The sequence below is a fragment of the Buteo buteo genome, chromosome 11, assembly GCF_964188355.1.
Source record: "Buteo buteo chromosome 11, bButBut1.hap1.1, whole genome shotgun sequence".
NCBI classification, from domain to species: domain Eukaryota; kingdom Metazoa; phylum Chordata; class Aves; order Accipitriformes; family Accipitridae; genus Buteo; species Buteo buteo.
In genome coordinates, this window is record NC_134181.1 from 39922822 (window position 1) to 39940117 (window position 17296).

Consider the following 17296-nt stretch of genomic DNA (forward strand, 5'->3'; position numbering starts at 1 on the left):
AAAGTCTCCCTTTCCCTTCACTCAGGGTTGGGTGAGGGAATGCTTCTCCCTTCAAATTGAAGCTTGTAACAGGATATAAAACTAGTGTGCTCATCCTTAAGCCGTTTTCTTCTTGGTGTCTGCTTAGCTCTAATCATTGGCTAAAAATAATATGCTATGAACTATATCGTATATAACCTGAACAGCATTTATTGGAAGTGCTTAGATACGTATTGCATGTATTTGCAATTCAGTATATTGATCTTCATGGATGCTTTTAAGACCTCTGTTCCACAGCCTGGAAACTAAAGGTCAAACATGACCAAAATGAAAAAAAATATATATAAAGCTTAGGATCATCTTTATGTGTTGGCCAACTTTATGAGCAAATAAGACATCTGTTTTTCACTTTCAGTGTGGGGTAATGTTGAAGTTATTTATGGTAATTAACAACAGTAGTTTCTTATTTTTTAAGAGCTTGTTCAACAAGTATATAATTTCATCTAGAAGAGGCATTCTGTTTTTCAGTGATAGTTAATATTGAATTTCTATAGTAGAAGGTTCACATTTGTGTTTATATATTAAAGTATTTTAAAGTGTATGTTTAGTGGTCTGGTAATTTTCTCTGAATTGCTTTTAAATTGGGAATGGGATGAGTGATTCTTTAACTGTGTTGTAGCCTTGGTTTTTACTTGTTTGGTGTTATTTAATTTGGAACTATCATGTAATTCAATTATTTTTGTTCCATATCCCTAGTCTTGCTGAAATTAGGCTTTTCGGTTGGTTTTCAGAATTGTTTAGTTATCTTTTTTTGTAGGATAAGACTAATGCAATTAACATTGGGCATTATTCTTTTCCATTACTTTAGCACAAGTTGTTGAAGAATAATTGGGAGTTGTAGTGTGACTCCCAGAACCTTTCCTCATACGTTGTACCCCCACCAGCCTGGTGGCCCTCTGCTTGGCTCACTCCAGCGTGCCAGTGTTTTTCTCTTTTGGGGCCCCGAAAACTGTAACGCAAGACTCAAGATAGAGCTTCACAAGTGCTAAATAGAGGGAGTGGTCATTTCTCTTGACTTGCGAGCTGTTGTCGTCTTGTTGGTCTGTTCCTCAAGGTCCCTCTTAAAGGTTTTCCTGTCCTCTAGTATATCAGCCCCGCTCTCCGCAGCTGGCTGTCAGCTGGGAACTTGCTGAGGCTGCCTTCTGTTCCCATATCCGGATGAAAAGAAATTTCAGTGTAAGCTATAGAGTAGGGTTTGGTCTGTCAAGGGTAGGGGAAAAAAAATGGTGAATATTAATATTTATATTTCTGTGCTTTAAACACAAAGGTGTGTTGTATCAGGAAATTGATCTAAATAAATCTGGTCTTAAGCCTCCTGCTGATATTGGGAATCCTGTATCAAATGGTGTGCAAGATGTAATAGGGAAGTAATTGCGTGTGGTTTAATAAATGCATATTGCAGTTTGTTGTGATGTTTGGTTGTTTTTGTTTTTGTTTTCCTGGACTAAATGAACCTTGACTGCCATATTGCAACGTAACTATTATCAGTTAAGACATAAGAAGTCTTACAAAAACCAGGTTAGTGTTAGTTACATGCAAGGTTGCATTAGTTGCAGTTGAAGCAATTTTAATGTGTTTGAGGGAAAAAATTCCAAATGTGGTGAGTTCTGCACAAGTTACCATAAGGCTTTTGAATTATTCTTTGGTTGTTGTACAGATTTTGCATGCTGTGGTCTTGAATATAAAAAGTTAATTTAAAGCTACAAGGTGTTATATTCCTAGATGATACAAGAACTTTAGAGAGCGCTGCCATAAAGATTTGTCATCCAATTCTCTATTTGTATTATAATAAGAAAAAGAATTAGCAAATGGCACTGGAGAAATGGACACTCATAATGACACACCTGCCTTCTTTTTCCTAATTCCAGGGCATATTCCCTTGTGGATTCCAGTCAAGTGTCTACCTTCCTGATTTCTATTCTTCTCATAGTCTACGGCAGTTTCAGGTAAGATTTTTCTTTAAGGTTCTGCAGAATTTTTCAAATAAAAATATGGCAAGTGACTGAATACAGTTTATACCTTTTGTTTCCTTGTATCTTTGTCAGACTGGCTAATGTAAATGGACTATTTCTAGCTTTTGGAAAGGAAATGGAAAAGGAAGAAAAAGTAGCTAGTTGGGGTTTCTGAAAGATATAATTGTATGTCAAGTTACAGGCACATATAAGATAACTTAGAAGTTAGTCCTTGAAGACAGCTCTGTAAAATTGTGTTTTGGAGGGTATAAAAGGAATGTCAAGAGAGATAGGAATGTAGTGTTATCAATAGTAGGATTTTATATATAATGTTTCAGTGTTGGTTGATTCAGCATGTCCTTGTTGTGATTGCAAACAAGTTTTGTAAAACGGAGATTCCCGAGTCCCAGTGATACTTACTTCAGTGTGAGTAACAGCTTAATAGAGAAGTGGGAAACACCATCAGTGTTGAAATCCAGCAAAGTGTCTGATAACTGCTGCAGGATAAGTTTGAATCTTCAAAAATCAAATGTGCCCCACTTTAGGAGACGTGAGGATAGTTTAGAGAAATCATTGTTGTCCCTTTAGACTTACATCTTGTATTATACAGTTTGTTTTAATGTAGTAGCACCTAAGGAATGAGATTCATAGTGACATATTAAAAAAAATTAATCACAACATGAAAGTATGATTTTTTTTTTCCAACTTAAGTACAGCATGTTTTTCTTCCTGTTTCTTGAAGAACATTCTGTCATTTAACAAGTTTATGATGAAAGGCCATACATTCACTATGAAATCTCTGAACTGCCATGAGTATTCCTGAAATAGATGATAGCCGTGGTCATACATATGATGTAAGTTGCAGCTGTTAGGATAAGAGGTTTTAAAACGCCATCATAAGTTAATAAAATCATATAATGAAAGAGCCAATTTTTGGTAGGAGCTATCTGTTGTTGCTAGCGAGTATTAGGTAACAGCACTGCTGATGGAATTAAAATAGAAGACAAAATCTAGAGATGATGAAAATACAAAAGAAATAAAAGGTTGTATTTGAGTAGCAATTGAGAAATGTTTAGGTTTTTTTCTTCAAGTTTTGAGTCAGTCTAGCATATAGTGGAGGGACTAATTCAATTTTTAACTATTTGAATTTATGCAGTTATGTAAAAAGGAACTATGCATCTGGCTGCAAGAAGCCATAACAATTATTAAAATTCAATTGTGAAAACATAATGCAATGTAAAACAGCAGGAGGTGTTGAACTGAAATTGCCTGCCCTTCTCAGAGCTCCTTGCTCTTAAAAAATTTTCCCCTGCTGTTTGCCATCCTATTCCTATAAGACATGCTCTTTTACCATCTTGTCCTATGATTTACATTTAAAACTGCTCACTTAACAAGGACTGCAAACTTCAGAACAATCTAACTTATTGGATGAAGTAGTGGAATGGTGATGGAAACAAATCAATTTAGGAAATGCCCTGTTCTAGTCCACTTCCTTTGCATGTATCCTGAAGACACCAAGGTGCAAGCTATTACAGACCAAGATAGGGTCTCAAAGTTTTAAAATTAATTTCTTATATGTAGTTTCTTTAGCAGACGCCTGAGCTGAAACCCACAGTTATGATGGTGACTTGGAAAGATTCCCATTCTGTTTGGTCAGCAAGTGAGGTCAGAAGCAGGTTTTTTACAGACAATTGTACAGTGGTGTTAACAAAGGGGTCTAAGATACAATTAAGTTAATTAAGGAATTCAAGTGTGGTAGTAAGTTGAAAAATTATATTCATCTGGAAGTTTCTAAAGTAGTAAAACAAAAAACTTCTAGCAAAGTGGGTGGATTTTCTTAGAAAAGTGACTTGCCAGAAAGACGAAAGTTACAGCTTAGGGTGCTCATTCTCAAATGACGACAATGACGTCATCTACATTTGAGTGCTTCGTCTCAAATGGAGCTGTCATAAAGCAAATAGCATTCCTTAGTTAACCTTCATGTTGCAGAAAGCAGGTTTTGTTTCTGATTTTCAGTCTGAAAAGAAGCTAATAGAGTTACTGTGGTATTGCTGGCAAGTGACTTAAACAGAAGTGCAGTAATAGGATCAGAAAGAATTGGGTGGGTGAGTCATTAGGATAAAATCCACGTGCGTGGTAGATCTAATCTAATGCAAGAGGTTTCAGGGGAACAAAGGAAAGTGTTGGTCCACTGTCGTTATTCATACAAGCAGCATTTGTCCAAAACCAAAACAAACGAAAAAACCCCAAACCCTCAAAATAGTCAGAATGTCTAACAGATCATGGGTAAAGTCTACATCCAGAATGAAGTTTACAGAGTTGAGTTCCCCGCTTCTCTTACTGTGGATGAACGAGCATTTCCTTCCTACATTTGTGCTGGGTCAGGAGTTGTAGTTTCAAGCCCTTCTGAACATCTCTCCCATATACATTCGGACTGACTCTCAGTCCTTGAACTTTATCATTGACTGCCAAAGGGACAAGTATAATCCTTTAAACCGTTACAAGCTGTAAATTGGAACATGCAACTATATGTGTTAGTTATGGCTTTTTAAAGAGGTGAGCTTAGCTTGAAACAGGTTGTTTCCTATGGGTTCCTGCCTGTTCTTGTCCAAGTGCTTCTCTGTGATTTAAATGTTGGGGTTACTTTGCAGGCAGGTAACAGCCAAATCTTTTTCTATCCTATCACATATCCAGACATGGTCTCTCAGCTTACGTAAAGCCAGATTTAACCCAGAATCTACCTGTTCAAGTATCTGCTTTTAAACCAAACCAAGAAGCATGGAATGAACCTGGTGTCTTCTATCTCTAGGCTTTGGTTACCTAAAATAAGTGTGTAAATAGAATATAGTTCAAGCAGTGTCCTTAGGGTTGGCTTTACAACTTGACATTTACAGAAATCAGGATACATATTTCACAATAAAACTTAGAGAAAGACTGTGGAGTTCATAAGCGTCTAAAGCCACAGCGCTGGCAGGGTGGAATCGGGGATTTGGGCAGACCTCACCGAATGCTACAAAGGTTGTCTGCACGTGTGCACGCACAAGTGGGCGCACATAAAATACATGCCGAAGGTGAGATGTTCTTAGCAGAGGCGTGGGACTTGGGCATTCTTACTCCATATAAATGAAAATGTTTTTACATGCACTTTCTGCTATGGTTTCCACTATTCTTATTTCTACTCCAGATCTTGCATTGGAACTTGTCCTTTAATCTCACAGCAATGTTTTATAAGCAACTGTAGCAATGTTAGAGCACACAACATATTTTAGGCTCACTCTCTATAACATGCATTAAGATTTGATTCAATTAAACTGTTTGAGGTCAATGACTGATTCTGATTGTAACTTTTTATTTAGAGCAATTGAAATCTAGCAATTCTGTGGCAACCCACAATTCTCAGTCCCAGAGCTGTTAAGATGAGTGACTGTCCTCACTAAGTAGAGCAAGAAGGAACTTCTCAATATATTGCATCTGCAAGTGACTCTATAGATCCATACTTGCTTTCATATTTCCTCCCTTGTTTCATAAGAATATTCTCCCGCAGGGTTTCCCTGAAGCATTACTGCAGTGGAAGTGATCCATAGTTGAATCTGAACTTTCATGATAATAATGTGCCAGCAGCTTACTCATTCCTTTGGCCTCAGTGTAACCCTACTGAGTGGCTCCCTGTGGGAGGCTGAGCCGTGCTTGCTTTGAAACATTGTGCTAGGAATCCTACCAATGTGAACTGTGAGGATGCACAGAAGAAACAACGGCGTAGTTTATTGCCTGATGGGAGTACTGGCTGAATGTTGCCTTTGGAAGCCCAGCAGAAACTTGAACAAAAAACCAAACGTTTCGCAGCTTGCAATTTCTTTACAGTCCAGTTCCAGTAGTTTTGAGTATTTCTTGTTTTACAATATAATTTTTAAATTTTTTGGAGGATGTTTCAGTGATCACCTCTCAATTTTTTTTTTATTATGTTAGTGATAATTTGTAGCAGAGGGAAGAGCCAAATCATAAAACTGTTGGAGATTATTCAGAAGTTGTCTTGGATCAGCAGCTGTGTTGCTAAGTGAAAGTAATTTCCTAATTTATGCTTACATTAGAGGTAGGGATGTTTATAGGTAATAATGTAATAATTGCTGACACTATTGCAATGAAAGGAGAGGTGCTGAATTTGTTTATGAGCAGTAGATCTAATAGTTTATTTCCACTTTTTTTGCTGATAGCAATCCCTTAAATTATGAGTTGCCCGATGCCACTGGGAGAATGATGGTGTGAAGTTCTTGCTAAACTGCGCTAAATCAAAGAGGAATGAAACACTGCACTGAGAAGAGAATTATGATGTTGGGGTGAATCTTGGATCAAGTCCTGGAGGGTTATCAGCCTCATCCCAGATTTTTATAGCTTGAGAGGAAAATTATGAGGCTACAGTGCACTAATGGGGAAAAAGGAAGTGTGAATGAAGGATAAAGGCACCCCAAACAAGATGGAGAGCACACAGATCTTAGAAGAACAAGCTAAGAAGAACAGTTTAATTTGTTACAATTTTAGTGTTCTCTGTTGCCTCTTTATATTTTTGATAACTTTTTAGTTGATCCATAATCTGTGTAGAAGTACTGTTACGTCTGAGGTTGAAGCTTCATCGTATTTTGCCTGAGCCCAAAAGCTGCTTTAATTCATACTGCTGTTTGGGAGCGCTTGCATAATAGAAGCAGAAGAAAGAAACCAGTTTTGTACTGGAAGAGGCTTCTTCATGTTTTTTTTTGTACAGTGAAACTGCTCAAACCCTCTGTCTTTAATACACCGCACCTATCTTGATACTATAGACCTGTGTGTGCTTGATTTCAGGTTGTGTGACTGCAGCATAAAACTGCTCACCTGTGCATTGTAGTAGGTAACCTATACACTAAAACAAAATCACTTTGATACCTATAGAATTGTGTAGAAGATTGTGGTGTATTTTTTACGTGTCTGGTGAATTAATAGAATTTGTTTACTTTGCATAGCACAGTTACTCACAGCTAAACTTGAAAAGGAGTTCAATGCTTGTCGACCTGGAAGTTTGATTGAAATACTCGGATGCTGCTGCAGACTTAAGACAGGAGCTGTACAGTGGGAGATGTACAGTGCTTCTGGAGGTTCTCTGTAGCTTATTTGAATAAATAAATATGCAGCTAAATTATGGATAACATGCATGTATCAGAATGAGAAACTATCATGGTTAACTTGATTGCTAGTATTTTTATTAAAAACAATGTAGAATTTACCAATAGACATGATTGCTGGCCAAAACAGACCTTAAGTGAAATCGCCTGTTTCAGAAAGTTATGCCAAAATTTGTTTGATGCAACTTCTAAATTATATTCTAAGTGAAGGACTGTGGCAAAAGGGGTAGAATACTGTGTTGTTTTGGAACTTTTTAAAAGTGCGTATATCAAAATGGAAAGATGAATCAGTTACAGCTGAGCTGGGTACATAGGGGAATGTGGTCAGCTCTTATGGATTAATTAAATTGTATCAGTTTGTACTATTTATTCAGAGCTTCCTCTAGTCATCTGTTCTGCATGTATGTAAAATATGTATCTAGTTACTTTCTAGACTTGGCTGAAACCTTTTCAATGAAGTTAACACCTTACATTCAGCAGACAGTTACTTATAAGCTAATTTTGGTTATCATAACAAGATGTAGAGGAAGGAAATAATATTGTTTTAAAAATGAAACCCGATAGTTAAATTTGAATGAAAAGGCTCAAAATGAGAACTTGGAAAGAGTTCAAATTCATCAGAGAATTGAAACGTTTGTTGCATTTGCATCATGTTCTACACTTCCCAGTAATGCAGATAAGTATCTTTGTTATGGTTTGTTGTTAACACTTACCAGTTCAGACACTATGGTGACTAGTCTCACTATAAGAACCTGTGTGATTTGGTGCCTCATCTGTATGTGTAAGCTTTTTTTTTTTTTTTTTTTTTTTTTTAAATTTCTGGTATGTATGGTGTTTTTTCCAATAACCAGCATTAAAGGGCTTTTTCAGGGAGAGGGTGCTGTGGTAGAATGGTGATGAGACCATAGCTGACAAGCCTAAATAGGAGTTTGAAACTTGTCTGTTAAGCTTGCTTTGTTTCCTGCAGGTCTCTCAACATGGACTTTGAGAATCAAGACAAAGAGAAAGATAATAGCAGCGCAGCTGGGTCTTTTAATGGCAACAGCACCAATAACAGTAAGGGTTAGCTTTACTCCTTATCTTTCTTTTATCACCTCAGTGTGCTGCATCTTCTTTTGCTTCATCTGTCCCTGTGTTTTCAGCTACATGCATTCTAGATTCACCTGATACAATGGAACTGTTTTGTCTAGGCACTTACCATCTTGCTATGCACTAATACTGCTATCTAGTTCATGCCCACAGAAGCTAAATTTAAAATGTCAATGTAACATTTCCATACCGCATAAAAATCGCATGCTGCACAATTTGTCAGGTTTTACTGGAAATGGAAACAGCTTTACTTTCAAAAAAAACACCACACAGTTCTGAGAAGGGAATGTAATTTCTCTTTGTCTGGAGTTTACCACTATGACGTATTGGCCAGTCCACAAGCAGTGAGAGATCTCATGGTATGCTAGCAAGTCCATAAAGATGATTCAGCTTTATCAATAGAGAATTTGAAGTATAGAGTTCACATGGCTTTGGGCAACTCATTTATAATGAACAACAAAATATGTGTCTACACACAATCTATTCAGAGTGGGGATTAACGTGTCAGCTCCTACGTGGTGATTGTCCCCTCTGTAATCTATAAATAGATTCCAGGCAGCTTGACCATTTGAGATGTACTGTTTTGCAGGTAAAAATGTGTACATGAACAGTTAGAGTAGAATGCGTTGTACACCATGTGCTGTAAATTCACACCTGAGTTTAACTTATAGCAATTTATATGGCCATATTCTGAGAACAGGCTCTAGAATGAATAGTTTCCGCAAGCTTAGAAGACAGGAGTGAGATATATGAGCAACCCTGTGCACAAAACCCTGAATAGTAAGTTTACTTTGTTTAAAATAAGAAATATAGCTTAAAAAAAATTAAGTAACATATGTTGTATGTGTGTTTTGCTTTTTTTGCCCTTTTTTTCTTTTTTTTTTTTTTTTTTTTTAATGTAGACTTTTGGAATTTACATAGTTGTCAGAGCACTGCTTCTGCTGACAACACAGAGCAAAGTGTTTGCTGTGCTTGGTGATCCAGGAATGAACAGTTGAGGCTTTTGGCATCTGGGAAGTAAGAGATGGCAGTCTGGGGCTGGGGAATAAGCACATTAAGGGGATTAGCTGTCAAAATGATCAGAAATGAAAAGAAGAACTTTGACATTTAACGCTGCAGGCACTAATTCCCATATGCCAAGGTGGTTTGTAGTATGTCATTTCTGGGGTTTTGTTTTGTTTGTTTTTTTCTCTTGGGAGTTGAAGGGCATGTGAATAAATGCTCTTTCTCAAAGCAGGAGAAACTAGATGCAAGTCACAGATTAGAACACGGAATTTCTGTGTCTGCACACTGTCATCACTCAGCTATCTATATTGTACTTTACTCTTTTGTACCAGACCTCAGTAACACAGAAATCCCAAGCGACTGAGTTCTGCTTTTTACTTTTAAAATTTATTGTGCTACTTATGTTTAAGAAGAACAGATCCATGACCTGAACTCATAAATGACCATACAGTGCAAGTGTCATGGCTTCCATGCTCATTGTTTAGCTTTTCTTTTATGAAAATGGTTAAATACTTCTGACAGATACACTCACTATGACTTTGTATTTCACGTGTGCTTGAGGTTTTTCAACAAACTCAGATACATTGGTAGGTAACCCATTATTTAGACAATGTACCACTCTTCCACAGGAAAAAAAAAAAAGACACATTCCACACACCCGCACCCCCACTGTGTATATTTACTTGTATGTGTATGTCTGTGTATACGTGCATACATACATATGCACAGATATTCTGCTCGATAACCTAAAAGCTTATCCTTAAAATCCTGGGACTGGTAAAATCCTCCTTCCTACCGCAGTGTCTAATTAATTTCAGGATAACACCGTGATGTTAAGCTGGTTTTAGATCTCATCTAGGTCTGAGTCTTGTATTAATTTTTCATTAGAGACATTTTGGATACTTCTTATCAAGTGACTACTTTAGATGTTACCTGTTATTTGAATGCTATACAAGTATAAGTGTGTCTTGTATTTTTAATTGGGTTACTACTTACGGCTTCTTTCCCCCCATGCTCATGATCAAATGTAAATACAGCTACAGAGACTGGTTAAGTATTAGAATTTGCAGGCATAGGTGGGGTTTTCAAAGCCTGATCTTCTCAATTTTGTTAGTAATTCTAAAACCTCATGGTAGAATATAGTTAAAAATGTCCTGTCCCGTTATTAATATCCCTAGTAGTCATACTGCATGGTTGAGGTGGGGGAAATAATCAGAATAAAATACTTCAGTATCTCTGCACTGTTTAAAATTGCTTCCAGCTATAAAATGTGAGCATGAATTTTTGTTGGTTTTTAGCATAAAAGGTGATTATAGTGCACGCTGAACTGAGTTGATAGTTTCATAAACAGGTAAATGGCTTCGGTGTTTTTTTGAAAACTGCCCTGTATTGTGAGGCTTGGTGTTATCTGGTGCTGCAATCAGTGATGCAATTTAAGTGCATGGTGGCCTTCACCCAAGTGGAATTTGAAGTTGTGGCACCCTTTGCATGAGCTCGGTCAGCCTAACGCTTCTGCAGCTCTGCTGTTGGTCAGGCTCTTTACCTCATGCTGAGAGGTTAAATAAAACTTTCAGATGCTCTGTTCAACACATTTATGTTGCTCAGGGTAAAATGAAGGAAATATATAATTGCTATATGATCCCTCATCCCTAAATAATGTTAATTTTTGTAACTTGTTATTCATTCTGTCTATGGCACAAGAGAAAAGTCATAAATTCTCTTTCAACTTCCAGTTCCTGGATTCTGTAGAGCAGGGCTGTTGCTGTACACACCCAGCCACTGTGATCGTGCAGTTTAGCTGGAGTGTTTTTGCACAGACTGCTGTTCTTGGTTATGATAGCGCACGAGGATCTCGGAGTAAGCGTCTGTTGCACCAGCATTGTACTGGAATATATTGTCAGAGTCCTCAATTGTGTTGGTGAGGACAGGCTGTCGATATGTAGGTGGTAAGAAATAGGCCAAGTTAAATGTCACTTTCTTTCTTCTGCAGGTATTCAAACCATTGATTCTACCCAGGCGTTGTTCCTGCCGATCGGAGCGTCTGTGTCTCTCCTAGTTATGTTCTTCTTCTTTGATTCAGTTCAAGTTGTCTTTACAATATGCACAGCAGGTGACTAAGTTTTCTTCTCTTTATAAGAATTGGAATAGAACAGAAAGTGTTGATATAATTAAATATTGTTGATAAGAATTATAATACATGTCATAGTACATTTAAAAAAAAAATCATCAGGTTTCACAGTTGTATTTTCCTGCCTCTGTAGCTATTAATAAAGTGACAAGTATTATTTGAGAAGTATTTTCCACTTGGAGATTTGCTAAACCTACGCAACTATAAATTGCCAGAGTTTTGAAAGATGCTGGATGTATTATTTTACATAAAGTTCACTTGTTTATAAATCAGTGCTCAGAACTGTACGTGGTATTTCATAATTCAGGTACTTTATAGGATCATAGCATAACTCTGGAGATCCTATCCTGTGACTTCTTTTCCTAGTTTAATTTTGGTTTTTGCTTTTATGCAGTTTTTCTTTGTTTCAAGGGTACCTCTGCTCTCACTAGCATTTTGAGTATTAATCTTTTATACTACTTGAGTCTAGAACAAAAATGAAACTGTTGTCCGCAAATAAATTGGACATCCTCTGCTCCTGTTTATTATTATTTACATTTTGTCGCTTAAATAAACAGCAGGGCTTTGATTTTTGGAAAATTTTGGCCTTTTGATCTTTTTGCAGTTCTTCAAGAGACCAGCTGCTGTTCAGGGTAGCAAGATTCTTCCTACTGCTCCAAATATGCAGCAGCTTTCAAAAATTGTACTCCTCAGTCCACATACTGAGTCTGTGAAGATTTTTAAATCCCTAAATACCTCTCATCCTCTCCTACTTCTTCATGTATATGCAGTGCAGGCTTTTCCCTCACGACTTAACTCCTGAGCTATGCATCCTCTCCAGCCTCTTAAGCACGGCTGATGTTGATGGGTGAAATCTAAATCTCTGCTCTTGACACGAGTCTTAAGACTCCTATCGCTAGTTCTGGAGGCACAGTCCTGTAGAGGTTTGTTGAATACTGCTTTTATAACTTTGACCTATGACATCTATGTTCTTTCCTTTTAAAAATAAATTATTACTTCAGATAAGTTCTACTATATGCTAGATATTGGGGGAATATATATACACACATATATAAGATATTGTAAGGGAAGACTTATGAGAAAAGACAAATTTTGTCAGTTTTATTGGTCCACTTATTTCCAGAATGACCTTGAGGTGTAACTTTATTTGTAACATTTGTGGTGTGTAATTAGATGATACTGTGTCGGTTTGGGCTTGTTGGCAGGTTTAAGAGGATGGAGTGTGTTTGGATCAGTGCACTTGGTTGTCCTTTATTCTTGAACCTGGTTTTATGACACTTCTGTGCTTTTCCTTGGTCTTGTGTCAGAGGGTGTCATTAACCACAGGGGACTTTGGCCCCAGAACCTCTAAAATGCAAAGCTTCCTTAGAGGCTATACAGCAGGCTGCGGACCCTCCTGGAGCTGGGAACCTGGGAGCTGTGGGACTTGGTCCTTCTGTCCCCTGAAGCTTAAGTAGTGCTATTTTATGTCCTATTTTTGTAGATTTTAGAGGCTGATGTGGGGGGGACTTCTAAATTGTAGCCGATGTCTGGTTTCTTAAACCGTTCTTAAATCTTCCTCCCACAAAGGTTTGCCTTTCAGGGAAGAGACAGGAGCAAGGGTAGGTACAGCAAGCAGCCCAAGGCCAGGACCAGCTGCTAAGCAGAGGGCAGAGCTGAAGAGTTGGCGCGTTGCCTTGCAGACAGGAGTTAAGCTGATTGAATAATAGGTATTGAGACTAGAGGGAAGAGAAAACTTATGACTGGAAGCCTGGACAGTCAGGAACAAGACTGAGAGTGGGTGCTCGTGTGTCTTACTGTGATTACATTTTAATTCGTAGATTCTCTGAATGAGCCCAGCTCTGGGGTGGCAGCAGCTGGGGATACCAGGGCAGGAGGTGCAGGGTTCCCTGCTGAGAAGAGCTGGAGGGGAGGAAGGGGAAGGAGAGATTCGAAGGGGAAAGAAGGCTGGTTTGGGGTGAGGAAGGGTCAGTCCCGCTGTGGTGGAGGGGGAGTAGGGAGCAGGGCAGGCAGCGAGGCCTGCAGGACTTGGGGCAACAGGGGCACAGGTTTGCTGTGCAGCGTTCTTTGCTGGGTGCCTCTGAAAAGGTTCCTAGTGCAACGTGTGCAGAGTTGCCACACTCTTCATTCTTTCTCTACCCATTCTGCTTTTTTTTTCTCTATCCTCTCTCAAATATTGTTAGAACTGTGATTTTCCATGGTGCTGTTTGCATGCAGACACTTTTTTTTTCCTTTTAATTAATTGATTTTTTTTTTTTTTTTAAATCTTCCTCCTACCAGAAGGGGGTTAGAATTGAGGGGTGAAAAGTTGTGGTTTGACCAAACCAATTTCTTTTCTCCAGTTGGCTTAAGCTGTGTACTAAAGAGAATGTTTGATTCCTTCTCATTATCTTCATTTGAGGAGAGAAAAAAAAAAAATCCCTTTTAAAAACCACCAACAACCACCCCAATTTTTAAAGGAATGAGTAGAGGACAGCACAAAGATTTGGTTTGCAGCATGCAGAAAATGTCAAGCGATTCTTCCATTTTCATTTCAGTCTGTTCTTGCTACAGCAGTTTTGAATGTGTGCTGCTGACGTGTCTGTGTCTCCACACCCTCACTCTTCGGTCTTTTAAACAGACCCCAGTACAAATTCAGTGCTATTATTTTTAAAAAAACTGAAAGGAAAAATGATTATAAACACCAGCAGTTACTAAATGTTTTTACAAATGCGTGGGTGGGATAAGTATGTTTCTTAAAAAAGAAAATGTTTATGGAAATAGTCTATTTGGATATTTATGTATTTCTATCACCCTGTTTTCAAAAACTTAAAGCACTTTGTATTTTAAAAAATTTAAGTTGCCAGCTACTGGATATAGCTTATTTTAAGTTGGACTGTTTCAGTAATGAATAAAGGGTTTTGAGTGAGATGGGGGGAGGGAAGTGACTATCTTAGTTAAAAAGTGGCAAAACCCCTTTATTATGCTGACTTGGTCTGTGTCATATGTTGAAGAATTTCAAAAGAAACTCAACCAGTTTATAGTAAATGCTTTTTTTTTTTTTTTTGACTCAGAATATTTGATAACTGTTTTTCTTGCTGACATGATCATGAATAGCTTTAAGACTTTTTTTTTTAAGGTTTGGGGATGGGGCGTTGCATTCCTTTGAGAGCTTTTGTTTTGATTGAAGTTTGAAAGCGTACTAACAATTGAAGTTCTGCAGAAAATCTTGGAGCCTTTAGCTGGTCTTGCTTTAATAATACTGCAGCATATGATAACAGGACATTGTTGCAAGAGCTTTTTCAAATTGGAGAAGCTTGTTTGTGTACTGTAGAAATTGGGTCTGAATGTACTAATATTACCTTTTCTTCCTTTTTCTAGTCCTTGCAACAATAGCTTTTGCTTTCCTTCTGCTCCCGATGTGCCAGTACTTAACACGGCCTTGTTCACCTCAAAACAAGTAAGGACTCGAGAAATCTTTTGCTCCTCTTCTTGTATGTTGTATTTATTTCTTTTAATGAGAATTCTTTAACGGAGTCTTGGATTACGAGCATTAACCTCAGGGCTTCAGGGCTGATGTTTGTGCATATTTTTTGTGCCAACACCATGTTTCCACATTGAAACTAGGAACCACAATTTCTGTAAGTCACACATGCTTGCCAGCCTGGGAAGTGCGGTACCATTGCAGGAGACTAGATTTCCCAACAGTGGTTTTAAGAAGTTTGGCTTATTTTGGCTGGGATTTCAGAGTTTGGGATTTGGTATTGGATTTTAATGTTTGTTAACATTGGACTATGGATTTTAATGCTGGCTCTTTCAGAGACTGTAGTTACACTGGTGAAAATTACAGTTGTTAATGTCGTGTTTTGAAACTAGGTTGTTTTGTTGTTTTTTTTTTACCTTATGACTGGAGTTCATCTTGCAAAAAGCACTATCTTATAAGATGGAAATAGAAAATAGCATTCGTGGTAACAATTTCAAGAGAGGTGCCAGGATTTACAGGGTTTTTTCCATCTCTGTAGTTCAGGCTTTATGCACATGATTTGAATGTGAGGAAAGCTTTTATTTTGTTGCTGTTTTGGTACCTATTTGTGGCAAAGGAACTTCCCTTCAGTTGTTCTTGGCATCTTTCACCAGCAGTTGAGCCTCATTCCAACAGCGTCCATTTTCTGTTCTTTAAATGGAAACATAAAGTCTTCTAGCTCATGTTTATATGTTGTTCCTAGGATTTCCTTTGGCTGCTGCGGGCGTTTCACTGCTGCTGAGTTGCTCTCATTTTCTCTGTCTGTGATGCTTGTCCTTATCTGGGTCCTAACTGGCCACTGGCTCCTTATGGATGGTGAGTATGTGAATTGAGGGATTTTACTACTGGTTTGTGCCTGTTCTGACACATCCAGTCACCTGGTGATGATTGGTGAAATTTGCTAATATTAATGGCTTGCTGAGTTGTAATATTGTGTGGTAGACTCCCTGAAAACAACCGCTGTCAGGAACATGCAAGGGTAGTGTTTGGGACGCCTGTTTTTCTGGTTTGTAAAAGCTTCCAAGGAAGTGCCAGAACACTCATGAAAGATATTCTGCACCTGTGTGGTGTAGGGTGAATCACCAGTTTTAGTTAAAGGTGTGTGGAGACAGTGGTTGTTTATGAAACATAACTTGATCTTAACAATCTGGTTAATTTCTGCTGTGCGTCTTGCTGTTTATTGGTTCAGATGATCAAATAATTTGTTGTGAGACAGTTCACAGTAGCTGGTTGTCTTTGATCTCTTTGATGCTTGCCATGGATGGCGAGATGGGTGAAGCTGGCAGGCATCCAGTTGGCTTGAAGGTGTGATATTTTTTTTTATTTTTTATTTTTTTTAATGCTGGTTGAACTGAATTCACAGCTTACTGTTCCAAAAAGGAGCTTTCCTTCTCCCCTCCTGCCTTCCAGATCTCTTGTGCTAGCTCTGGCACTCATTTAATCACATGGTAAACTGATTCAGCTCACTAGAATGGCAGCATACTCTTTTTTTTGCCAGGCTATTTTTCTGCTGCTGCAGTGAGATGAATTGGATTATTGTGCAGTCAGGTATTTGCTAAATTTGGGAAAAGTTAAGTGGCAGCATGATGGGATCTGAGAGGATGGAGTTGATATGATAGCAAAGGCATGAAAGGGTAGCCAGGAGCAGGACCTCCGCTTCTCGGTAGTGTCAGGCAGCTAAATTGGCTTAGGACATCTCATGAAATGGCACCCTGAGGTTGTGATTGCTTGAGGAAAAATAGCTGGGACAACATCACCTGCCCGTGAAATTGTTTGTTGCAATAGAAAACATACATCCCATCAGCTTTCCAGCTCCTCCTAAAAGATAGCAGCAGCAGAAAGTCCTTAGCACTGAAACCTCTTATGGCACCTTGATTATTTCTTTTGTGTATAGGCCTTGTGTTTCATTCATGCTTTTTGCTGTTTTAAAAGCTCCACTTGTTAGGGAATACCTTTTAAAGTACCCAGATACTAAACGAAAAAATGCAATGTTTGTTTTGTGTTAAGGAGAGTAGCCCACCATGAAATCAAGGGTGATTTTTGATCTGCAGTAGCTACAAAGCTAAATGGAGTGTCAAGTGTGGATTTTGGTAAAATATGAAAAGACTTGTCTACACTGACATATTGACAGAAGCATTTACTTAAAAATAGCTATTTTTGTAAGTGCTTCAGTCTGAAATAGTGGGCTTTCAGGTAATCTGCAGAGTACTGAACTGCTGGTGCAGTGAGGTTTCTGGGTTTTATTTCTCTTGGTAGTTGTTTATGATTTACTGAATTGTGTTGATACCATCTAGCTTTGGAGTATTTTATGTAGTTTATATTAAGGGAGTTTGTACTGTATAGGTAAGCCTCTTGTTGTTTGTTCAAATCCAATTAAATCAACGTTTGTCAGTGACATTGAACAGGGAACAGCATTTATTGGCCTTTGTCA

General features: G+C 38.0%; 1 protein-coding gene across 1 annotated transcript in view; it reads left to right on the top strand.

Annotated features, from left to right (window-relative positions):
* Window positions 1-17296, top strand: part of SPPL3 (signal peptide peptidase like 3) — a 61403-nt gene that overhangs the window by 34899 nt on the left and 9208 nt on the right. Inside the window, exons 2-6 of the mRNA XM_075041756.1 lie at window positions 1908-1985; window positions 8109-8197; window positions 11226-11345; window positions 14724-14802; window positions 15569-15681. Coding sequence (XP_074897857.1) covers window positions 1908-1985; window positions 8109-8197; window positions 11226-11345; window positions 14724-14802; window positions 15569-15681 — 479 coding nt within the window. The remainder of the gene's footprint in view (window positions 1-1907; window positions 1986-8108; window positions 8198-11225; window positions 11346-14723; window positions 14803-15568; window positions 15682-17296) is intronic.